Source organism: Toxorhynchites rutilus, chromosome 3 (genome assembly GCF_029784135.1).
Source record: "Toxorhynchites rutilus septentrionalis strain SRP chromosome 3, ASM2978413v1, whole genome shotgun sequence".
NCBI lineage: Eukaryota > Metazoa > Arthropoda > Insecta > Diptera > Culicidae > Toxorhynchites > Toxorhynchites rutilus.
In genome coordinates this window covers 204,075,606-204,102,443 of record NC_073746.1, presented here as the reverse complement: position 1 = coordinate 204,102,443, position 26,838 = coordinate 204,075,606, and the positions used below count along the sequence as shown (strand labels likewise).

Below are 26,838 nucleotides of genomic sequence, written 5' to 3'. Positions count from 1 at the left end.
ATGGGGAAGAATAATCTTCTGAAGCTATCCTGTTAATTGCGATTGATTGAAAAACCACAAAACCAAATGTATTTGGTCACAGTGTTACATGGATAGAAAACATTCAATTAAACTCTTTCACATGAATATATTTTGAAAATTCCCAAAGGAACTGGCAGATTATTTTCAGTAACGATTAGTTATTTCCACATTTTCCTCGATACTGGAAGCCCACCAGTGGTTAATGCCAACTCGATAACCACCTGTTAATAGCACTTGATTGAAACATATTTGGTCACAGTGTAACATGGATAGAAAACATTCAATTATACTCTTTCACATGAATATATTTTGAAAATTCCCAAAGGAACTGGCAGATTATATTCAGTAACGATTAGATATTTCCACATTTTCCTCGATACTGGAAGCCCACCAGTGGTTAATGCCAACTCGATAACCACCTGTTAATAGCACTTGATTGAAACATATTTGGTCACAGTGTAACATGGATAGAAAACTTCAATTAAACTCTTTCACATGAATATATTTTGAAAATTCCCAAAGGAAATGCCAGATTATTTTCCAGCAATGATTAGATCTTTCCGGAACTTTCTCGATGCTGAATGGCATCCTAACGGAAAGAGTTCTGCGCGTGTATGTGTCGATCCTTCGCCGTCCACCTCCTCCAGCACGTTAGGCAACGATGTTGTCTTGTCGATGTCCTCACGAAAAATGAATGTGTCTCACCACCAGAATATCGCTTAAGTATGCTTTTTGTGTGTGATTGAATCGAGAGAAGGTGTGGTTTACGATGGCAATTTGGAAGGCAAACTAGAGGGGAATGAACTCTCTGAGCTCGGAACTTTCGGCGACTGAGCAATAATCGATTGCGGGCGCATACAATATTGGATACGGAAATATCCTACTGATGGGGAAGAATAATCTTCTGAAGCTATCCTGTTAATTGCGATTGATTGAAAAACCACAAAACCAAATGTATATGGTCACAGTGTTACATGGATAGAAAACATTCAATTAAACTCTTTCACATGAATATATTTTGAAAATTCCCAAAGGAACTGGCAGATTATTTTCAGTAACGATTAGTTATTTCCACATTTTCCTCGATACTGGAAGCCCACCAGTGGTTAATGCCAACTCGATAACCACCTGTTAATAGCACTTGATTGAAACATATTTGGTCACAGTGTAACATGGATAGAAAACATTCAATTATACTCTTTCACATGAATATATTTTGAAAATTCCCAAAGGAACTGGCAGATTATATTCAGTAACGATTAGATATTTCCACATTTTCCTCGATACTGGAAGCCCACCAGTGGTTAATGCCAACTCGATAACCACCTGTTAATAGCACTTGATTGAAACATATTTGGTCACAGTGTAACATGGATAGAAAACATTCAATTAAACTCTTTCACATGAATATATTTTGAAAATTCCCAAAGGAACTGGCAGATTATTTTCAGTAACGATTAGTTATTTCCACATTTTCCTCGATACTGGAAGCCCACCAGTGGTTAATGCCAACTCGATAACCACCTGTTAATAGCACTTGATTGAAACATATTTGGTCACAGTGTAACATGGATAGAAAACTTCAATTAAACTCTTTCACATGAATATATTTTGAAAATTCCCAAAGGAAATGCCAGATTATTTTCCAGCAATGATTAGATCTTTCCGGAACTTTCTCGATGCTGAATGGCATCCTAACGGAAAGAGTTCTGCGCGTGTATGTGTCGATCCTTCGCCGTCCACCTCCTCCAGCACGTTAGGCAACGATGTTGTCTTGTCGATGTCCTCACGAAAAATGAATGTGTCTCACCACCAGAATATCGCTTAAGTATGCTTTTTGTGTGTGATTGAATCGAGAGAAGGTGTGGTTTACGATGGCAATTTGGAAGGCAAACTAGAGGGGAATGAACTCTCTGAGCTCGGAACTTTCGGCGACTGAGCAATAATCGATTGCGGGCGCATAAAATATTGGATACGGAAATATCCTACTGATGGGGAAGAATAATCTTCTGAAGCTATCCTGTTAATTGCGATTGATTGAAAAACCACAAAACCAAATGTATTTGGTCACAGTGTTACATGGATAGAAAACATTCAATTAAACTCTTTCACATGAATATATTTTGAAAATTCCCAAAGGAACTGGCAGATTATTTTCAGTAACGATTAGATATTTCCACATTTTCCTCGATACTGGAAGCCCACCAGTGGTTAATGCCAACTCGATAACCACCTGTTAATAGCACTTGATTGAAACATATTTGGTCACAGTGTAACATGGATAGAAAACATTCAATTAAACTCTTTCACATGAATATATTTTGAAAATTCCCAGAGGAACTGGCAGATTATTTTCCAGCAATGATTAGATCTTTCCGGAACTTTCCCGATGCTGAATGGCATCCTAACGGAAAGAGTTCTGCGCGTGTATGTGTCGATCCTTTGCCGTCCACCTCCTCCAGCACGTTAGGCAACGATGTTGTCTTGTCGATGTCCTCACGAAAAATGAATGTGTCTCACCACCAGAATATCGCTTAAGTATGCTTTTTGTGTGTGATTGAATCGAGAGAAGGTGTGGTTTACGATGGCAATTTGGAAGGCAAACTAGAGGGGAATGAACTCTCTGAGCTCGGAACTTTCGGCGACTGAGCAATAATCGATTGCGGGCGCATACAATATTGGATACGGAAATATCCTACTGATGGGGAAGAATAATCTTCTGAAGCTATCCTGTTAATTGCGATTGATTGAAAAACCACAAAACCAAATGTATATGGTCACAGTGTTACATGGATAGAAAACATTCAATTAAACTCTTTCACATGAATATATTTTGAAAATTCCCAAAGGAACTGGCAGATTATTTTCAGTAACGATTAGTTATTTCCACATTTTCCTCGATACTGGAAGCCCACCAGTGGTTAATGCCAACTCGATAACCACCTGTTAATAGCACTTGATTGAAACATATTTGGTCACAGTGTAACATGGATAGAAAACATTCAATTATACTCTTTCACATGAATATATTTTGAAAATTCCCAAAGGAACTGGCAGATTATATTCAGTAACGATTAGATATTTCCACATTTTCCTCGATACTGGAAGCCCACCAGTGGTTAATGCCAACTCGATAACCACCTGTTAATAGCACTTGATTGAAACATATTTGGTCACAGTGTAACATGGATAGAAAACTTCAATTAAACTCTTTCACATGAATATATTTTGAAAATTCCCAAAGGAAATGCCAGATTATTTTCCAGCAATGATTAGATCTTTCCGGAACTTTCTCGATGCTGAATGGCATCCTAACGGAAAGAGTTCTGCGCGTGTATGTGTCGATCCTTCGCCGTCCACCTCCTCCAGCACGTTAGGCAACGATGTTGTCTTGTCGATGTCCTCACGAAAAATGAATGTGTCTCACCACCAGAATATCGCTTAAGTATGCTTTTTGTGTGTGATTGAATCGAGAGAAGGTGTGGTTTACGATGGCAATTTGGAAGGCAAACTAGAGGGGAATGAACTCTCTGAGCTTGGAACTTTCGGCGACTGAGCAATAATCGATTGCGGGCGCATAAAATATTGGATACGGAAATATCCTACTGATGGGGAAGAATAATCTTCTGAAGCTATCCTGTTAATTGCGATTGATTGAAAAACCACAAAACCAAATGTATTTGGTCACAGTGTTACATGGATAGAAAACATTCAATTAAACTCTTTCACATGAATATATTTTGAAAATTCCCAAAGGAACTGGCAGATTATTTTCAGTAACGATTAGATATTTCCACATTTTCCTCGATACTGGAAGCCCACCAGTGGTTAATGCCAACTCGATAACCACCTGTTAATAGCACTTGATTGAAACATATTTGGTCACAGTGTTACATGGATAGAAAACATTCAATTAAACTCTTTCACATGAATATATTTTGAAAATTCCCAAAGGAACTGGCAGATTATTTTCAGTAATGATTAGATATTTCCACATTTTCCTCGATACTGGAAGCCCACCAGTGGTTAATGCCAACTCGATAACCACCTGTTAATAGCCGCGCGTGTATGTGTGTGTAGCGATGTCTTCCCAGGGAACCGTTTGTGGCATCACTCTCCTCCTGATAGATTCCCTTCTGGCCTAGGGTGCACAAACAGGCTCTTGGTGACACCGTTCATCCGCGCTTTCATAATAAATAAAGAGCTTCACCGCAACAGCGACAACATGCTCCAATCGCTGTTCAATTAGAACTGAGTGGATTTCCGAGCGCCGCTCGCTTATATACCGATTGGTGATTTCAATAGCCTGTTTTGAAAGCAATTTTAAGACTATTGAAACAAGTTTTTGGATCAAAAAGTAACAAGTATATAACGCGTAGACATTTTATCTTTCGAATGAAGTGTTCATCATACCATTTCGTTCAGTTGTTTAGGAGCTATTAACGCTCAAAATCTCGGTCTCCGGCGTAACGCTTTCGTTTTCGAAACTTTGATTTTACACCCCGGTATAGAAATGAAAGACGTAGTCCTACGTCAAAATTCCACTCTCCCTTGGGAGGACCGTCTCAATAGTAGGGAAAGGCGAGTCCTTACCCGTCTTCGAATTGGGCACACTAACTTCACCCACTCACAAAACCCCAATGTGTTTGCAACGAAGCACCTGTTTCCGTTAGCCATCTTCTATTAGAATGCCAACATACCAAAGATGCTCGAGTCCAACACAATATAGGTCAGAGTCTCCGAGATATCCTCAGTAGAGACGGGACCCAAGAAACCAATCTAATTGCGTTTCTGAAAGAAACCGACTTCTATGGTAAAATCTAAATCGAAACATTAAATACTTTTGAAATTGTTTATTTATTACAGTTCGCCACTTCACGGTCATGTATATACATGTATGTACCTACATACTCTGTATATACATGTATGTACCTACATACATATACACGCATCTATTAATACATATTCTCACATCTATATTTCATTTATTACATTACTTAACTGATTTCCTAATTTTACAGCCACACTCACCAATAAGGATAAATACATTAAATAAACCTATCCATTTTTCAACTCTATTATATACCATTAAATTCAAAACCACTATATTTTATTAAATATCTATTCAAACTGTATTTCATTTCATTTCAAACGAAGTGGTATGAATCACATTATTTGAAAGATAAAATGAAGATGTTTTCTGCCAATTTCCTTCAACCTCAAAACATCTCTTTCTCCCGTTTGTCGTTATTGCGTTCGCTAATCCTTTCTCACAACACCCATTTCTTGTTTGAGAAATTGTTGAGTAAACATCGTTTACCAGTGTGCGTAGAGAGGGAATTCTTTAAGATTCATTGCACCTCTAATAAATTGCCGAAAGACGTGGTCTTACTTTGATCGCACTTGATTGAAAAATCCAAAACGAAATGTATTTGGTCGCAGCATTATATGAGTAGGAAGCAAATAATCGCTCGAAAATTACATGATTTTCGCGATGTGACAAATTTTCCGTATTACATGTTATGCATCCAATATTGGATACGAAAATTATCTACTGGTGGGGAAAAATAATATTCAGAAGCTTTCCTGTCAATTGCGATTGATTGAAAAATCACAAAACCAAATGTATTTGGTTGCAGTGTTGTATGGATAGAAAACATTAAAATAAACTCTTTCGCATGAATGTATTTTTCAATTCCCAGGGGAACTGGTAGATTATTTTTCAGCAATGATGATAGCAACGAGGGTTCCGCGCGTGTATGTGTGTGTGGCGGCTGCTCCGTGGAACCTTGGAACCGTGGCATCACTCTCCTCCTGATGGTAACACCGTTCATCAGCGCTTTCATGATAAACGAAGTAAGCTTCATCACAACAGCGACAACATGCTCCAATCGCTGTTCAATTATAACTGAGTGGGTTTACGAGCGGCGCTCGCTTATATACCGATTGGTGATTTCAATAGCCTGTTTTGAAAGCAATTTTAAGGCTATTGACACACACACACACACACACACACACACACACACACGAAAGGAGTGCCAAGCACATCAGGATTGACGCCAGTAAGATCCTGATTACGACATACTGGTTACGACATAGAAAACGGACACGATACGGAAACGATTTCAACACGACGCTAAAGGCTGACAGTCGTACTATCCTGTTCCCTGAGTAAGGAAGGGTGACACCGTCCTGAAATGGCGTTTGGGCTAATAGTGCGGTTGCCCCCGTCCCGGTAATAACTTGGCAAGTCTTCGGGTACGTTCGATGCTCGTCTAGGCCCAGGCACTAGGTACTAGGCGTCAGATGTCACATTCCTGACTTGCGCTGATCTGGCTCTGAACACGGTCCCCATGAAGGACCGTGTCAACCCCTGCATGGCCTCACTGCTTGCATAGATAACCATGGGATCACTGGTAGCGACTATGTACAACGAGCGGAGATAGCGGCCCGAAGTTGGGACCCAGAAAAATATGAATAGTTGCAATAACACACCAACAAACGATGGAGAGGAGAATGTGTCGCGAGAAGCGGAAGAATGCTGAGGTCACCTGTCACTCGAGTAGCCACAACGAGTACAAGCAACACAAAACCACAAGAAGTGTTTGCTGCCCAAGCATTCCAAGGAGATCTTGGCTCCGTACAGAGCCAGTTGTTTACGCTGACCTCAAGCGCATCCCAAGAAGGGCAACTTGGGGGGCTCAGCATCACGGACGTTAGGAAAAAGGTCAACGAACTTTACGAGTTCGTAAAGGACAAAAACAATGTCCACTTAAAAATAAAACATCTGGTGACGAGCATCAGATCGGTCGTCATGGTTGCTGAACGCGAGCATAAGGAGCTGCAGATGAGAGCAGAGGGTGCTGAAAAGGCTCTGCTCGAGGCGAATGAGAAACCCGTCGAGATACTTGAGACGCCGAAGGGTCCTCTGAACACACGATCGGACAAGAGAAGGAGGGACACCCCAGGAGAAGAAGAAGAGCTGAAAAAGGCCAAGAACGATCTGAGTAACGCGAAAGGAGGTGAAAGCAGTGAATGGCGTACTGTCGATAACCAGGCAGAAAAACGCAAAAAACAGAAGGAGAAGAAGAAAAAAGTTGAGCAGGAAAAGAAGAAACTCAGACCTCGAGTGGAGCGAATCAAGGGCGATGCTTTGATCGTTGAAGTGTCAGCAGGAGTATCGTATGCAGCTATCCTTCGGAAAGTGAGAGACGATCCGGAGTTGCAGACACTGGGCGAGAACGTCGTGAAAACTAGGCGCACGCAGAAAGGCGAGATGCTCTTCGAGCTTAAAAAAGATCCAGCGGTTAAGAGCTCTGCTTTCAAACAACTCATTGAGAAATCACTAGGGGAGGAGGCGAAGGTGAGAGCTCTCTCTCAGGAATCAACCATCGAGTGCCGGTATCTGGACGAGATCACGACTGTTGAGGAATTGAGAACTGCGTTACAGTCACAATGTGACCTTGGCGATGTGCCAATGACAATCCGGCTGAGAAAGGCATACGGTGGGACACAAACGGCCTCGATACGGCTCTCGAAACAAGCTGCGAATAAACTGGTGGAGAAGGGTAAAATAAAAGTGGGGTGGTCCGTGTGCCCGATGAAAGCTCCCCCTCGTATGGCCAAGCAAATGGAGAGATGCTTTCAATGCATGGGCTTCGGTCACCAGGCGAAAAACTGCGGTGGTCCTGACAGATCGAAATTGTGCAGGAAGTGCGGGACGGAAGGTCACGTTGCTAGAGACTGCACAAAGCAACCGAGGTGCATGTTGTGCAAGGAGGAGGACGGAAACGACCACGTCACAGGTAGCTTCAAATGTCCGGCGTACAAAAAGGCGATTGCGGGTTCGCAGTAATGGAGGTTACCCAGCTCAACCTCAATCATTGCGACATAGCACAGCAATTGTTGTGGCAGTCAACAACTGAAACTAAATGCGACTGGTTACGACATGGAAAATGGACACGGTACGGAAACGATTTCAACTCGACGCTAAAGGCTGACAGTCGTGCTATTCTGTTCCCTGTGTAAGGAAGGGTGACACCTTCCTGAAACGGCGTGTGGGCTAAAGTGCGATTCACATACAACATCCACTTCACGTTCGAGTTCAGGCACGCCACGTTGCGTCTATTATTCTTCCAAGTAGTTCTTATGCAAACATTCATATACACCGGCAACGGCAACTTCGACTTGCCGTTGCTGGTGTATGTGAATGCATCAATAGGAATTGAATGGAAGAATAACTGACGCAACGTGACGTGACGGAACGCGAACGGTAGTGCGGTTGCCCTCGTCCCGGTAATAACTTGGCAAGTCTTCTGGTACGTTCGATGGTACTAGGCATCAGATGTTACATTCCTGACTTACGCTGATCTGGCTCTGAACACGGGCCCCATGAAGGACCGTGTCAACCATGGCCTCACTGCTTGCATAGATAACCATGGAATTACTAAAAGCGACTATGTACAACGAGCGGAGATAGCGGCCCGAAGTTGGGACCCACCAGACCATGAATACGAATGATAAATTCAATAGACGAAACGACGAGAATGACACCACATCAATTGGAGACGTAAACGTGTTCGCAAGAAGCGGTAAGCTCCAGAGATCACCAGCACGAACGACCACAGCGAGCTCTGTAAATAACACTCCCCTAGGGCAGCAGCAAGAATCACAAGGAGATGCCGCCCCAATGTTTACTCAGAAATCTATCAACATCACTTCCTCTGAAGGACTGCAGCTTGGGAGGTCAAGCCAGATGGAGGTAAAAAGGAGAGTAAACGAACTCTATGAGTTCATTAAAGACAAAAACATTGTCCATACGAAGATTAAGCACTTAGTGACGAGCGTCAAATCGGCCGTTATGGCTGCTGACCGCGAGCAAAAGGAGTTGACCACGGAGCCGAAGTTGCGGAAAAATTGGGTGACGGACAGATGATTAGAGATGGCCGCAATACAGGTTATGGGCAGATATCCTGTCCAGGAAGTGATTGGAGGCTCATATGAAGGATTCGTTATCGCCAAAATTAATGGAATCTGCATGTGCAGTTGCTATGCATCCCCGAGATGGACAAACGAGCAGTTCGACCAGATGGTGGACCCAATGACCGCGGAACTAATCGGTACGAAACCGATCGTCATTGGAGGTAACTTCAATGCTTGGGTGATGGAGTGGGGAAGCAGATGTACTAACGTAAGAGGGTGCAGTCTACTGGAAGCTCTTGCAAAGCTGGAAGTGACGCTACTCAATGAAGGAAGCACCAGCACCTTCTGTAAAGATGGCCGCGAATCTATCATCGACGTCACTTTCTGCAGTCCGTCGTTGGTGGCGAACACTGAGTGGAAAGTGTGCGAATCGTATACACATAGTGACCACTAGGCGATCCGGTATAGAATCGGTCAACGAAACCACGTGAGAGTACGGAGGACAACAAGCAGTGAGCGGAAGTGGAAGACGAATGCTTTCGACAAGGACCTTTTCGTTGAAGCACTTTGTCTAGATAGTAGAGCTTTAGACTGGAACGCGGAAAACCTGACAGATTTTCTGGTGAGAGCGTGCGACTCTACCATGCCGAGGAAATTAGTCCCTGAAGACGCGTCCACATTACGCCAATCGGCCTTGACCGCTCGGTAAAACCGACTAAATGTGGACGTACCGCCCGGGCTTGCCGACGTGCCGAAAACCGACTCGAATCAAACCGAACCCAACCCGAAACAAGTTCGGTTCGAGAAAGTCGAACCAAAACAAAACGAAGTAAATTAGCGTTGACGACATAGTGCTTCGTGTGTTCGTGACGGCTTCGGGCATCCGATGGGACATCGGCTTCGTGCACCCGATGGGGCGTCCACATAACATAACGAACCGAATTTGCCGCCTGGTATAGGCCGATCGGCATCATTCGGCATAATGTGGACGCGCCTTAAGAACCGACGCCCAGCTAACTGGTGAAACCAAAAACTCCGCAATCTTCGCGCTAGTTGTCTTCGGGCCAGAAGAAGGGTCCAGCGTGCAAGTAATAGTGCCGATAGAGAGGAGCGTCGAACGGTGTACCGAGCACCTAGAGCCGCTTTGAAACGGGAAATTGAACAGAGTAAATCGAACTGTTTCAAGGAGCTATGCCGAGATGCAGACGTCAACCCATGGGGCGATGCTTATCGAGTCGTGATGGCGAGGATCAGAGGTCGTCGCTCGTCGTATCGTTTCCCGAGAAGCTGAAGGTCATTGTGGAGAGATTATTCCCGAGGCATGATCCAACGGTTCAACGGTGGAACGTTATGTACAACGGATTCCTGATATTGAAGCTTCCCAAAGACGTGGAGATCGTGGGCTTCGCGGACGATGTCGCACTAACAGTGACAGGAGAAACGCTCGAAGAGGTGAAAATGCTAGCAACCGAGTCCTTCGTCACAGTAGAGAACTGGATGCAAGCAGCGCAACTGAGGATTGCTCATAACAAAACGGAAGAGCTGTTTGTGAGTAATTGCAAAGCCGTCAGCGGGCGGAAATCACGGTCGGTGAACACGTGATATCTTCGAAGCGTGTGTTGAAGTACTTGGGAGTTCTGATCGACGAACGGGTGAATTTCAACAACCACGTCGACTACGCCTGCGAGAAAGCAGGAAAATCTGTCACTGCGATAGCGAGGATAATGCTGAACAACGCTGGGCCCTGCAGTAGCAAAAGGCGTCTTCTAGCTACTGTATCCTCGTCAATACTGCGGAACGGAGCGCCAGCCTGGTCTGCGGCTCTCCAAATCCATCAGAATTGCAGAAAACTGGACCGGACGTTTCTGCTCATGGCGATGTGAGTTGTGAGCGCGTACAGGAGATTTCGATTTTAACCTGACGCAGTTCCTGTCTGGACATGGCTGTTTCAGGCAATATCTTCATCGGTTCGGGCACGCAAGGTCGCCACTCTGCCTGGAGTGCGGGGACGTGGAGGAATCACCGGAGCACGTCGTGTTCGTATGTCCCAGATTCACCGCAAGGCACGAGGGACTGCCTGTCCTTCATGCTGGGAATATTGTGGAATAATGTGTCGTGACGAGGGCACCTGGAACGCTGTGAACAGTGCAATCGTACACATCATGTCCGAGCTACAGCGGAAGTGGAGGACTGACCAGAAATCTTACAACGCCTGACTGTTCAAGGAGAACACCTGCGAGGACTGCTCAAACGGATGGTACCTCACGAGAGCAGCTGTGACGGAGTGCGCGTTATGTTGGAGGGCACTGCCTAATCGGCGTTCCGTTGGGAAGAAAAATTTTGCGAGGGTGGCTGTGACGGGTTGCGCGTCAAGTTGGAGGGCAATTCCTAATCGGTACACGTCTCGACGGGTAAGCGGAATCTGGCGAGTAGGGACAACAAAATGCTGGCAATGCCTGTTGGTGGATTGGAAGAAGGAACACTGCGAAGGTCGTTTCGACAGAGCAAGTGCCTATGAGTGCGTCATCAAATCGGTGTGTACCCTACGAGAGTAGCTGTGACGGAGTGCGCGTTATGTTGGAGGGCACTGTCTAATCGGCGTTCCGTTGGGGAGAGAAATCCCGCAAGTGTGGCTGTGACGGGTTGTGCGTCAAGTTGGAGGGCAATTCCTAATCGGTTCACGTCTCGATGGTCTCGAATGGATGCATGCGAAATGGACATAAGCGCAGTGGAGAGAAAAACGAATGGTGAATAAGAATATTGAGAAAAAGGGAAGGATCAACGCTAGTAAGCGTTGAAAACTCGTGAAGTGCATGAGCACAGCCGCCCCCTGAAGTAGTCGCCTAGATGTGGTCCCAGGGGGAATGAGACAACGAGTAGACGACTTTGTTTTTGAGGGTGAGATCTCCACTCCCTTCGCAGATAAGGCTGGTAGAGCGTTTTTCACCTCTATAAAAAAACACACACACGCGCGCAAACACGCATTTTTGTAGCACAAAAAATAACAAAACAGTGTAAACAATAAGGAAACAACAATCCAAAGGATAACTGAGTGCCCGTGCGAACAATAAAATTGCTATCTATTGAATTTCGGCTCCGGTGACGCTCATACGTAAGTACCAAGAAAACACGCATGAAGGCTTCGAACTGAGACTTTTAAGTGCGATTCACATACAACATCCACGTCACGTTCACGTTCCGTCACGTCACGTTGCGTCAATTATTCTTCCTTGGAATTCCTATTGAAGCATTCACATACACCAGCAACGGCAAGTCGAAGTTCCCGTTACCGGTGTATGTGAATGTTTGCATAAGAACTGCTTGGAAGAATAATTGACGCAACGTGACGGGACGGAACGTGAACGTGACGTGGATGTTGTATGTGAATCGCCCTTTAATCTTTCGATTCATTTGTCTGTCGCAGGATGATTTTGACGTATTGGCTCACCTTGCTCAAGATATAGTGCTTAACACCAAGGCGCCTAGAAGTATATCCTAAGGTGAGGCCGTTTCGTCACTAAGTTGGTTAGGGGAGCGGTATATGAAAACAGTACGGAAGAAAGCAGAAGGGGAATTATTAGCTTTAAGCGTGAAAGAGACAGACTGATCAGGAGCGAGCTTCGGCACTAGCGTATTATGTTTTGTTTACAAACAAAACACAGTAGACTTTCAAGATGGCCGAAGAGTGCTTTTAGCTAGTTGGCCCGCCTTAGGATATACTTCTAGGCGCCTTGGTAAACACCAAGGCGCGTAGAAGTTATCCACAAGACGGGTATATGGTACTAGGTGAGGCCGTTTCGTCACTAAGTTGGTAAGGGGAGCGGTATATGAAAACAGTACGGAAGAAAGCAGAAGGGGAATTATTTGCTTGTAGCGTGAAAGAGACAGACTGATCACGAGCGATCTTCGGCACTAGCGTATTGTGTTTTGTTTACAAACAAAACACAGTAGACTTCCAAGATGGCTGAAGAGTGGTTTTAGCAAGTTGGCTCACCTTAGGATATACTTCTAGGCGCCTTGATTCATACATTCTCATCCAATGATTACATATCGAGGTGGAGCAATAGGCGAAGTGTATCTGTATTGGCAAGCAAATATCGTGTCGTCAATTATTTGCATTCAGTATGGAATGAATGTGGAAGAAACAAAACAATGTTGAAAGTACTCACGGCTGCATGATAATTTAAGCCAAAATTCTCATGAAATCAGTTTACTGTTTGTTTTTTAACAAATGACTATTGTACCATGGCTTATTTGGATTATTTATGTAGTAAAATGTCCAGAGAGCATTCGTATGCTTAGTTCTCGAAAGCAGTAACATTTTCGGTGAAATTTTGATTAACTGACGATTATTCTCTCACAACATACGCACCGACACTGAGAGCATTCGAAACATCATCTTCATAACGTTATGATAATGAAATTTTGTTTGTTTCCATGAACGTGGGAGAGTGAAAATGGCAAATGGAAATATTACTTTTAATCGCACTTTTAAATCGACGTGATTTCACAAATATTCACTGCACGCTATCACATTAGCCTCATATTCAGCGGAAACACTAAAAAAATGTACGTTTTTAATTGATTAATTACATCCTGAAAATAGCATTTTCACATGGATGCGGTGGGCAATCAAAGATAAACACAACGCCTGACGTCACTATTTGAGAAATAGTTATGACAACGCTTGCTATGTCGCTCGAAACTCTACCATCTTCATTACCTTTTTTCCAGGACATTGATTCTCATCTATATCGATTGATCAACTATACGTCAATACGGAGGACAATATTTCTTAATCAAAATAAAGGCCATAATCTTCGTATCAACTTATTGCAATAACTCGATATTCCTATAACAGCTAGAATCTACCAAACCTGCATGTTCGTGCGATAAAAAGTATTATTTTGCTGACGCTCATCGTATTTGTAGCACACTGAAATTACTTTTCTCACAGAATGACCGACAAGAGTGCTTCCTTACAACCTTTGGTGAAGATTGGTCACTACATTTTGGGAGCGACCCTGGGTACGGGAACCTTTGGTAAAGTGAAAATTGGAGAACACCAGCTCACTAAACATAAGGTTGCGGTAAAAATCCTCAATCGACAAAAAATCAAAAGCCTAGATGTAGTTGGCAAGATTCGCCGTGAAATCCAGAACCTTAAACTATTCCGCCATCCGCACATCATCAAGTTGTACCAGGTGATATCGACCCCAACCGATATATTCATGATTATGGAATATGTTAGCGGAGGCGAGTTATTTGATTATATTGTAAACAATGGGAAACTGCAAGAATCGGAAGCGAGGCGTTTCTTTCAGCAGATTATCTCCGGTGTTGATTACTGTCATCGGCACATGATTGTGCATCGTGATTTGAAGCCTGAAAATTTACTTTTGGATCACAATCGTCATGTTAAAGTAAGCATGGGTTCGCTAGATTACATTTCTGTTTCAAAACATTGTTGTTTTAGATTGCCGATTTTGGGCTGTCAAATATGATGCTCGATGGCGAGTTTTTGCGCACGTCGTGTGGATCACCAAATTATGCTGCCCCAGAAGTTATTTCCGGAAAACTATATGCTGGTCCTGAGGTGGACATTTGGTCATGCGGTGTTATTTTGTATGCTTTATTGTGCGGAACGCTTCCGTTCGACGATGAACATGTGCCAACATTATTTCGAAAAATTAAATCGGGAATATTCCCCATCCCGGAATATCTCAACAAGCAAGTTGTGAGCTTACTTTGTCAGATGTTACAAGTTGATCCACTGAAAAGAGCAACTGTAGAGGAAATCAAGAAGCATGACTGGTTCCAGAAAGAGCTACCAGCTTATCTTTTCCCGTCTCCGGTAGAGCAAGATAGTAGCGTTATTGATACACATGCAGTTGCCGAGGTTTGCGATAAATTTGGAGTTAAAGAACAAGAAGTACATAATGCTTTGCTTAGTGGTGACCCGCATGATCAACTAGCAATAGCGTATCATTTAATCATCGATAATAAACGTATTGCTGACGAGGCGGCCAAAGCAGAATTGAAAGATTTCTATGTGGCCGGCAGTCCGCCACCAGCGCCAGTGGCACATCATGTTGAAAAACACACTTCAATAAATGATACATTTAAGTCACCTCCTATACATCCTGAACGAATTGCCCCGCTACGTGATCGAGCAGCGGCTACCATGGGTGCACCTGTGCCATCGCCTAGCATAACTCCATCAGCTGTACCAATTGACAAGCATCGTGGAACACCTGTGAAACGAGCAAAATGGCACCTGGGCATAAGATCGCAATCGAAGCCGAACGACATAATGCTTGAGGTGTATCGTGCGATGAAAGCACTTGACTTTGAATGGAAAATAATCAATCCGTATCATGTGCGAGTCCGGAAGTACAACATCAGGAACGACAAATACGTCAAAATGTCTTTGCAACTGTATCAAGTGGATGCAAAGAGCTACTTGTTAGATTTCAAATCATTAACCAACGACGAGGTTGAGCAAGGTGATGATGTTATAATGGAAAGTCTAACGCCTCCTCCACCGATTGGATTCGGCGGTATGGGAGTGCCCGCGCAGCCTACCGGTCATCACACGATGGAATTCTTTGAAATGTGCGCTGCTTTAATAATACAACTGGCTCGTTAATTTGTTTCCGCGCGGTGATGTTGGAGTCGCTTCCCCCCTCTTAGCTTTTGATCAGTGCGAAGTAGTTGAAGGTTTTGTCATCATAGTCATTATAAATAAAAATCCTATTGATGTATATATCAATTAATAAAGCGTTTTAAATTAAAATTTGGCTATTCTATAACCAATATATTGCTTATTTTAACCTACTTGGAGGCCACATATTTTTCACATCATCGTGGCATGATGCAGGTAGAAGTTGTTGATACTCGTGTAGAAGAACTAAAAGAAGAGTTTTTTTGTCTTATAGATCACACATACAAGGTGCTTCTGGGCATACTCACAATTTTGATCGATTTTCCAGAGTTCATCCAAACGCGACTTGGAGAATATCTCATTCTTCAGAAACAGTTTGTACAATGCGTTAATCCGGGAAATGGATGTCAAATATGAGCGAAGAATTGTATCCGGAGAAGAAAGAAGATGCATTGCAAAGCGCGCTAGTTTTGGATACACAGTTCCATAAACGAAAAATTTGATGAAGTACCTGAAAAAAAAACACATAATAGTTTTAGTTTCTCGATTTTCGATTGAAATACGTTCTATCTTGGGCCCATCGCTATGGAACAGCATCGTTGTCCTGACAACATGAGAATCATCGAAACAGGTTGAAATGTTTGCGACTGAGTCGATAGACATGATCGGATTCTGGATGCGAAGTGTGATGGTCAGTAACCGTACAGCAGCGTTACGGTCGAAAATCACCATTGGAGAGCACTCGATAACTTCGGAGCGAAAACTGAAATAACTGGGGATGCAGATTGATGATCGATTGAGCAACCACGTCGACTACGCTTGTGAAAGGACAACGAAGGCAATCAACGCACCGGCTAGAATCATGTCCTACAGTTCTGCCCCAAGCAGCAGCAGCAAAAGGCACCTTCTGGCTAGTGCTTCTTCATCGATACTATGATAAGGCGGTCCAGCCAGGGTCGCTGCGTGAGAAACCCAGCAATATAAGAGAAGGCTGAATAGCACGTATCGACTTATGGCGATGTGGGTCGCGAGGTTAAGAGAAGCGATTTGCGTCATAGACAGGATGATCCTCACTTTGGTTGGTGGACAACAAATTTAGCTTCCTCCGCTATTTCGAGGAAGTTAAGAGAAGCTGTGCCACTCGGTTGAATTTGTTGAATCTATCATCAGCAGCCGCCTCGAGTTGAGACGAGCTCCCAGGAACTCTGGGACCGATCAGTGACATGTGAAGCTGTGGATCACCAACTCTTTTCTCAGCTTTTGAACCGAAATGTGGTTCGCAGAGATGGTAGTTCCTCAGAAAAGTCCACACTGAGGACGGCCACTGCTCGATCTCACACGGATTCAACAAAGGACCTTTCCGTCTACTCTGCGATCACTGTCAAATTTACAACTCCGTGGAACGCTTTCGGTGCGGTTGCCCGAAGGAGGATGATCTGCAATATCTCTATGTGATCAGCAGGAATTTACGAGATATCTTGAGCAACATTTCAGTGAGAGTAACAGCGCTTTTCTGCTACTTAAAAATTGCCCAACTATTCTTCAGGATCTAATGTCTGAACAATGGATCAACCAAGGAAATCCTTGTACGTTCCCAATGAGGTACATATGATGTGGAGCAGTAGGCAAATTATATGTGGATTAGTAAACAAAATATGGTGTCGTCATTATTTGCACTCAATATGAAGTGTATATGGCAGAAACAAAACAATGTTAAAGGACTCACGGTTTCATGATTTCATGAGCCCAATTTCTTATGAAATCTTATAACTGATTGTTTTTGACGTAGAACTACGTCTTTCAGAAAGAGTGCCAAATCAGAAAACCGGTCATGTTTTTATGAAATAAAGTTAACGTTAATAACTATTTTCACTGTGAACGAATTCTCATTATTTGCATACCAATCGAATCGGAAATTCTCTAAGATTTGTTTGATATGCTGTACATTACAATTCACTCATCTCTAAACGGTTAAAATTCATGAAAACTGGATGAACTTCCTTTTTCCCATACTTTTGTTTTGCCGATTTGTGTGCTAACCCTACCCGTATTTCGAATGCTTATAACTTCAATATTTCTTAACAGATCGGAAAGATGTTTGCATCAATTGATAGGAAATATTTTTACGCGTCTATCACAATTTATAAAATATTACATATTTGTTTATTAGATGAACAATTGAATAACTGTAAAATATCAAGCGTTATTTAAACGCCCTAACTGCCAAGTTTTGATTGGGCCGATTTACGGTTTCCCCAACATAGACTTCAAAATCGATGTACTTGTGGAAATCCGCTCTGCAAATATACCTGCAAATCAGGGGTATTTTTGTTCCCACCGAGCTGTGTTTCCCTAACACGGTCTTCAAAATCAATGTGCCTGGGGGAATCCGCTTGGCAAAACAAGTCGGGGGTATTTTTTGGTGTTGAGTATTTTTGTACTCGCTTGTCGTTGTGCAGACCGGAATATGTTTCCCTGATACATACTTTTAAACTGAGAAGCCTGGGAAAATCGTCATTTCAGTTACTAGAGGTGAATGAACTTTCGCGGTTCGAGAACTACGTAAACATAAGATGTGCAATAATTTCAGAGGGAAATGTAAAATATCCGAATATATTTTCTTGTACTATTGTTGCACAATCGTTTAATCGGTAAGTCTATTGAATTATAATCGTTGTGAAATCAAATTTGATTGCCTATTCCAGCTTCATCATGTCCCGTCGGAAGAACAAATTGCCTGACGCTCTACGAAAGGAATTCCCGCAATTCAAACCAACTTCAGACGAATCTGGATGGCTGCTGAAGCCACAATGGTATTCCATGCCGTTCAGCACAACTATAGCTACCTGAGCTGTGATTGCGAAAGCAAGCTGTTTAAAAAGGTGTTTCCTGATTCAGATATTGCCGGCAAATTTACATGTGTGAAAACTAAGACTGAAGCTATAATCAACTCGTTATGGGACCACAATCAATAAAACTACGTTTGAAAAGATGCGAAGGCTGGCCGTTCCTTTCATCGGAGTGAGTATTATTTTCATTTCACAAATTGGTACACAAAGCGGCTGGCAAGGCGAAATAAATAAAATTTAAACAAATCTTTTAGACTACCATTTATAGCATAACATATTTCCGGAATTAGTTTAGCTATGGATGCTTTCGTGATTCTAAAAGATATTGACAACAATCTAAACGATATTCCAGAAGAAAGGCACATCAATGTCGTTTTTTAATTTCATTCTTCCAGGTATAGCATCCCTCATAAATGTATCTTGGCGTTGTATTTTTGGACCAATGAAATCCAACAGTGTTTCCACTTATTCAGGTATTTTTCTCAATGATGATGGTCCTCTGTACTCTAGAGGACCATCATCGTGGAGTTACTTCAATATTGTATTTGTTGTTCCTTTTCATTGCATCCAATTCCTGGCCCAAATCCTTTTGCCTCTCTGCTTTTTCGGATTGTACTTTCAGTTCGAAGAAATTCAGCTCACAGTATTTTTATACATGGTCAGCGTGTATTTCGCGATAAAATTGTGTAATGATAAATGCAACTGAAAACCTGAGACGAAAACTGCCAATAGAGAAGTCGCTTTCGGATGAATCATTTGTCAAATTCGGACCTGATTGCTGTTTCTGACTATTTGGTGGACCAATGCTGTAGTATCTCGTCAGCAGCTCACAGTGTGAACGGACAAGGCAATTGTCAAACGAGTTCACCGACCCAGTAGCTGCTCACTGTCAAGTCAGCTACTAGCAACGTATAAATGGGCCTTTACTTACTCAGAGTTAGAAAAGGTTCATTTATTAGAATACCTGATCTCATTAATCACATCCAAACATATTTCGGGCATGTCCTGAATACGCTTTATGATCAGTTACTGAGTTGAACCAAAAATCCATAATTCGACTCTTCTATGCAATCGGAACGAGAGCGCAAAAGCTTTCTACAGTGCAGCGAATAAATTCACACACTCTGATGAGCTTTTACTTATGCACTCTAGCGGACAGAAGTGGCTTTCAATTAACTTAGCGCTGTATTTCGTTGAAAAAAGTGAACCGAGGTTAAACATGCGGCTGGATTATATGTCGAATGAGATTGCACTCTTCAGTTTACTATTCAGTGTACTCTTCAGGATACAGGTTTTCGCACACTCGAATTTTCAAGACCAAATAGAATGTAAGAGAGTGTGTTCAATTCACACCAAGATTCTCCCAACTAGCGCACACTGGCTCTTTATATAATCGCCGGTGAAAGAGAAAAGCGCATGGTCTCTCTTTGGTGATATACCAAGAACGCCTAAAAATACACAATAGCAATATTACAGAGACGTGCACACGAAGTAAGAAGCATTTTTCTAATGACCCTGAACCTGACCTCTTTTTCTTTAAACTCCGTCCCATTTTTACACAAGAGCCTTGATCTATTTGAAGGACTTGTTTAGATCCGTATGCTGGATCTACATTTCAACTATCAACTACTATTTTTTCAAAGAAACGAATGTTTCTATTGGATGCCACAAATAAGAGAAAAGAATGTAAATTAATCGCATTTTGTTTATTAAGCGTTATTCAAATGCAGTTCAGCTTTTAACACTTTTTGAGCATTTCAATGTACTCGTCCATCAAGGCTGCATCTCTATGGGTGTCCGCCAGCATCTTCATATTTTAAACCCCAAGTTCCTTCGCTTCTTTTTCTGCTTCCCGCTTTCGTTTTGCAGCGATTTCTTTCTCATCTTCTTCAGTTTGCTTCGCTTTTGAGGACTCCACGTATCTTGAGTGAACATTGCATCCGTAATGGATGAGCGATTTCGTTACGTTAACACCAGTAAAGCCGAGATTCCATTGAGGCGACACTGAACGGCAAGTCGCATCGATCCGTTGGCTGACGGATAGAAGACGACACTTTTCAACACGTCAATAATGTAAAGGAATTGGATTGTCGCATTGTATTGCTTCGATGGAATGACTATGCCAGAGGCGAATGAACTGCAAAGTTGAAAGCCTCTCTAATACACACAATGAAGGAAGGAATGACTGTGCATCGTGCGTAACAGCCGCAGATCGCATGCTGCATAAATGTCAGCTCAATGGAATTGCGGCTTAACTTCTCCTGCATTGCGATCCCTTGCTGTATTGATTGCGGATTTCAGTGCAAGTCCAATTTCAATGGTAGCAGTAGATTGATTTCTGTGAGTTCAAGCTCAACAAGTGATTCGGATTCTACTTTTAGTCGTTCGGGCTTCATAATTTTCTCCGTGACAACTCTTACAAGCCCCGCTAGGTCATCGAAAAAGAAAGAACCATCGGTGCCTCTGTCTGATAGTCGATGCTGTCGTTATACAAAAAGTAAATTACGGTCCCAGCAGCCTATCATCCACAGCATTGGCGACAATCTCGAAGACATTCGACCGGAAAACTGATGCAAAACTCCGTTTAAAGTTTGGATGACTTTCCTTAAGCTTTCTCCCCTTGTATCCTTGCCTCGCCGACAAACCGTCTGAGGTGTGGTAGCATTTGAACTGCACTTCGCGCAACACGTTCATTCTGTACCCAGTGAACATCGCAAAGCTTCAACGGAAATACAGTTGAACCAGTTACGGCCGTATAATCTGCCCTTCTCAGAGGAATGTTCTTAGCCGTTTGAGTGCGGAGCAAATTTTGTTAGCATATGCAAAAAATGCGGATGAGTTTGGGTATATTTAAAAAAATACTAAAGAGCTTAGATAACTGATTAAATCGCAAAAGTTGTATTAATAGGAAAAAAACACATAAAAAGTGAGGTTTATAAAATTTACTAACATAAACTCTCTTATCTATACATATTTTTTTTTAAATAATGAAAAACAATATTTAACAATTTCATTCAAAATTATGGTTTGCTGCACAAAGCGCGTGAAGTCCTCTTTAAAAAATGTCCCGAAAGACAAAATCCAACGCTAAGAGGTGCTAAGCCAAAAATAATAACATAGAACAAGAAGAGCGCTATCGCGCTCCCCGCGCTTTTCGCATACAACAAGAGGAGCGCCATTGCTCTCCCCCGTATTCAAACGGTTAAATAGGCTGTACAATGCTCTCAAAAAGTTATCCAAATTCCATTCGGTTTTTCGCAGCCCTTCCTTGGAAGTATTATGAACCGTATGCAATCCGCAGCTTCCAATGTTGAGAATTTCGTTCGACGGGTTTCATATAAGTTCTTGAACTGCGCTTGTAAAATTCTTAAACATTTTCCAGTTTACTGCTGGGCCATCCGTGGAATATTGAGTTACTTTCTTCAACAGAGCAGGATTTTTTTAAAAACACAGATTCACAGAACGCACCAAGGAAAAAAACACTGAGCAAAAACGCGCCAAGGAAAAAAACACTGAGCAAAAAAAACCCGACTTGGTGAAGTAATTCCTGACTTTTTCCCGATGAATTATGATTCCCACAATTCCCGAGTAGGTGACAACCCTGTAAGTAATTAAATAAAGAATGATCGCATCACAAGTCGAAAGGCTGTATTCAAAACTCCAATGAATTCTGTATAAGATTAATTTGACCAAAAAATAATTGACATTATTTAAAATTTTCGCATCGATTTGAAAAAAGTGTCGAAAAAGGGGTTTTGTATTGTTTTATGAAACCTTATGTAATTCTACAAATATAGCAGAAAGTTGTAATGTTTCCAGACAAATTTTTAGCCTAATGTAAACTCAAAACACTTGTGAACGTTTCATATGGATACGTTCAATTGTCTTTTTTAGTCGATCGATCAAAGTTTGGAGGTAGTTGGAGAAGCACCTAATCGCAAATTGTACCAAAAAACCAAAAATGTTATGCGTACTCTCAGAATGAACAATTCGTAACATTCATTTTCATGCGTTTGTAGGTACGAGGATTGCATGAAGGGATGATACTCACACGTACACAACCACATTCCCATATATACACGCACTCCCCACCCTAGTATCCAGAAAGTCGCCAAGGCTGGACGAGTGCAATGGGCGAGACTTATCGTTAGAATTCCGGAATGTAGCAAATCGATAAAGTTGGTATCATACGAACGGTATTTACTAGAAAAAGCTATATGAATTGTTCATTTATGTGACATCTAAAAGAGTGCAAAATCGTCTGTAAGATCAGTCGAGATTGAAATAATACTTTTTTTTTTATATAACACAAACATCGTAAAGAATCTACCAATGTCTGAAACCTACAAATGGTCGGTGTTAAATAATATTTCACATGATCCGGTCTGACTTAACGCCGACCAAATATGGTCTATCACGAATGTAGTTCGGATTCCGAGAAGGTAAATCCGTGAACACTATTCGGATAGTGGTAAAAAAGCCAGGAAATCGTCCAAACAAATCGAAATTGTGCTGAGCAGCAATCGACGTCAAGATGCTTTCAATAGCGCTATACTAAAAAATATGGTAATAAAAATAAACTTACAGGTATCGTTTCTCGTCTTTCGGCATATCGATTTCCGCTATCGGTAATTGCCAACCGGATTTGCCTACAGTCGCTTGCACGTGACACATGATGCTATCGTTGGCTGGATCATACCAAGGTTCTGGTTCATCCAAGACTTTGATTATGTTACAGTAGTTTGGTACCAATTGTAGTAACCATTCGGGTTCGATGGCTGTGATTCCCCTCAAAAATATTTTACTTTTTCCACCTTCCATTGTTTCGTAAACTTCCTGATAGCATATCCATTCTGGGTTGTGTCTTCTCAGCACTGAACTTGAGTTCACGAAAACGGGATTTTCCATGTCCGGTAGGTTATACGCATGCTTGTATTTGATCCTATCTTTATTCAACTTTATTTCGGTGTCTGGAATTTTGCGCGCAATTTTGTCCGCCATGCCAATAAGCACCAGCTGCCGTAGGAGTTTAGCCTGCGTGTCACTTGGAGGTGGCATCTTCGGATCAACCGACAGATTAAGGTCTTTGAGGTTGATGTTGATTTCGTTGGTAAGTTGAACGCGTAATTTCCGAATTTCCTTAATCGCCTTCAAACGGAGGCCGTTCTCTTGACAGAATTCAGCCATCCGGCCAGTGCTGTTCGAAAATTCCGCAGCCCCTACTGCACGCAATAAAATCATGGGATCCCCAAGCAGTAGCGAGTTTCCTGTTTTCGCCCAAGATTTCCTCTTGATTCGCCACTTTTTATGCTCATCGGAATCGTCTGATAGGGAAACCTCTTGCAACACTTCTTGAACCGATAACGCAGCTACCATGCAGACGGTGTATGCGAGCAAACCTTGTTGATGGCTCAAAGCCAACATTTTACCAAAACGAGGAGCAACAGGAAAGGCCGATATTGTTCGACCGAGCTCAGTGACTCGACTCAATGTTTGGGATTTGTTCTTATTGTTAACAATGTGTTCTTCAAGTGCGTCCATCAACACCAAATGTTTCTCTGCGATTTCCAACTGTAGTTTATCAGGTGGAGAAGGAAATGGGAAATTAATCACTTTATCGATACCCATACACTTCATCTGCAGCATAAGATCATCCACTGGCTTTTTCATAATTTCTGGCGTTGTGAATTCTTCAAATTCATTATTATAAACAGCACTCGAATAGAGACGGTAGCAGTGTCCGGGAGCAACTCGGCCAGCTCTTCCAGCACGTTGATTTGCGGATGCTTTACTTATGTAAGTTACATTGAATGCTGTTACACCTGTAACTTGATCGTAGAGCTTCGTTTTTTGACGGCCACAATCAATTACATATTTAATTCCGGGAATAGTCAGCGATGTTTCGGCCACGTTCGTTGCAACGACACACAGCCTGGTCCCTCCAGGGGGCTCTTCAAACACTCTTTGCTGCTTCTCTGACGACAAAATTGAGTACAGTGGAAGAACACAAAGAGGTTGTTTTCCTTTGAGTTCGGAAGTGTTTAAATTCTCGTCAAAATCAGAATCCAGACCACTAGCCTCTTCGTACTCACAGTCATCATCGTCATCGACATCTCGTTGATCGCCCTCAGTATCATCCCAAGGTAGCTGGTAATTATCCAAATTTATTCGCGGTAATTCTATTTGTTGTTTCTGAGTTTGTTTCGCAAGTCTCTTTTTCCTACTATCAATTTTGGCTGCTTTCTTACGGTTAACGGTGCATGCTAACGTTTCGTCCTCATCATCAGAGGCAATAGGCGCAAGAACGTAGCATTTTTTTCCAGACTCAGAATCGAAGCTTTCTTCAAAGGGAAACGCTTTTCTCAGCTTTTTCACCATCTGATTAACCTCTTTCTGTCCGGTGAGGAACACAAGAATGCCTCCGTCTGGTAATTTTGTATGAATTTTAATGGTTTTCAAATAAGCTTCTCTGACATAGTTAACGGCTGTAGTTTTACTAAAATGAACAGTCACAGGGAACTGTCGGGAATCTATGTTTATCACCGGAGGAACCTTGGAGAAAAGTGTGCGATTCTCAGTAAAATCCTTAACTCTGAGGGTCGCAGACATTATTATCAATTTTAACGGGGTACCTTTCCTCATTCGTAAAATCACAATTCTTGACAGCAGTCCTATCAATATGTCAGTGTATATGCTACGCTCGTGAGCTTCGTCCAAAATGACCACCGAGTATGCCGCCAACAGAAAATCTTTTTCGATTTCTTTTAGAAGTACTCCGTCTGTTAGGAATTTTATTCTGGTCCTATCTGTTACATTTCCTTCAAAGCGAATTAGGTAGGACACAATGTCGGTCGAGAGATTCATCTCTGCTCCTACACGCTTGGACATCGAAACAGCAGCAACACGTCGTGGTTCAGTAATGGCAATAATACCACGATTTGGTTCCGCATATCCAGCTTCGTATAAAAATTGGGGCACTTGCGTTGTTTTGCCGCTTCCTGTTTCTCCCGCTAATATAACGATTGGGTTTTCATTGATTGCCTCCATGATGACCTGTTCCTCAGCGAGAATTGGAAGCTTAAGACGAGCCGCTTGAACGTCCGAATCTCGTTCAACATGCACATATACAGCTGGTTTGCTACTCAATTTTGCCGTATTTTCCACGCTTTGCGTATTCTTGGATCTTTCGACAATGTCAGTTGCTTGACAGTGAACTTCAATTTCAGTCTTATTTTGTACTGCCGCAGGGCCACTTTTATTATTAACTTCGGCTTTAATTTCAACCCCAACCGTATTCTCTAGTTCCGGTGCATGATTTTTATGGTCAATTTCGTCTTCAGCTTCCGATGACGAACTACCGTCGTCAACACCGAGCGTGTTTAGGTCCCTAGAAGTTTCATCATTATCTTTATCAGTATCATCGCTGGCCTGAGCTCGCATCAATGCAATACGTTGTTTTCGGCTACCAACAAGACACTTAACTTTCGCTTCACCGGCGGTAGGTTCTGATATTACCGTGACACCAAATTTCTGTTCCTTAAAAAGTTGTTTCAGTCCCTTTGTCTGTATTGAGCTTATCTTGGTGTAATGTTTCAATTCCGTTAATGGTGCTTGAAATTTGGCTAGAGCTGTTATCAGAGTGGAACGATTCTCCTTTTTCCGTTTCTGATCAACGACTTTCTCTAGTCTTTTGCGTTGTTTTTTCGATAATATCCTCGTAACTGTAATTTTATTCTGTTTGATTTTAGTTGGTCGTTTTTTTGAAGGCAGCACAAGCAAATTTGCATCATCTGTACCGCCGTAACCGTCCTCGGTGGTAAAGTCTAGTTTTATCTGCAAGAATCAAATGAGACCATGCCGAAAAAATACTTGAACGCTTTTACCTGTTTTGTAGCAGAGTTATCGATGACGATTTCATTTTGCTGACGACCCTTTTCGTTGAATCGTCTTTTGCCCATTCCGAAGATTTGTAGTGAGAACAGAAACACAATTAACACCCGAATTCACGAGTATGAATACATATATTTGATTTCTCAAAAATGTTGGCGGAATGTTTACCTCCACCACATGTTAAATGCTGTCACATCAAGGTTCTTTAAGGTGTGAAGATTTTCATTATTTTACCAAAGTCATAAGCACAGATATAAGGCTGTGTACGAAGTTATACAGCACAGACACTAATCATAGGTAAATCGTGAAAAACTGGAAGTAATCATATTTTTGATTTGTTTTCCAGTTTGAAGAGACGATTTGGTGAAAACCATAAAAGCGTAGCGTACGATAATGTTGATGTACGCATTGTTTGCTTGTTATAACGCTATTGCAAAAATCCTAAGCGAAAATAAATGGCTTTCCCTCCTGGTGGAACCTAGGCGGAGCACA

At 42.2% G+C, this 26,838-nt stretch overlaps 2 protein-coding genes across 2 annotated transcripts; one reads left to right on the top strand and one right to left on the bottom strand.

Moving 5' to 3' along the window:
- Positions 1-13,686: 13,686 nt before the first annotated feature.
- LOC129778026 (5'-AMP-activated protein kinase catalytic subunit alpha-2) lies at positions 13,687-15,755 on the top strand. Its single transcript, XM_055784661.1, has 3 exons — positions 13,687-13,842; positions 13,901-14,366; positions 14,420-15,755. The coding sequence occupies exons 2-3, from the start codon at positions 13,902-13,904 to the stop codon at positions 15,590-15,592; spliced, it is 1,638 nt and encodes a 545-aa protein (XP_055640636.1). The 5' UTR covers positions 13,687-13,842; position 13,901; the 3' UTR covers positions 15,593-15,755.
- LOC129778025 (probable ATP-dependent RNA helicase kurz) lies at positions 15,706-26,527 on the bottom strand. Its single transcript, XM_055784660.1, has 4 exons — positions 26,340-26,527; positions 23,042-26,289; positions 15,916-16,118; positions 15,706-15,853 (listed from the first exon to the last, which is right to left on the bottom strand). The coding sequence occupies exons 1-4, from the start codon at positions 26,412-26,414 to the stop codon at positions 15,768-15,770; spliced, it is 3,612 nt and encodes a 1,203-aa protein (XP_055640635.1). The 5' UTR covers positions 26,415-26,527; the 3' UTR covers positions 15,706-15,767.
- Positions 26,528-26,838: the final 311 nt, after the last annotated feature.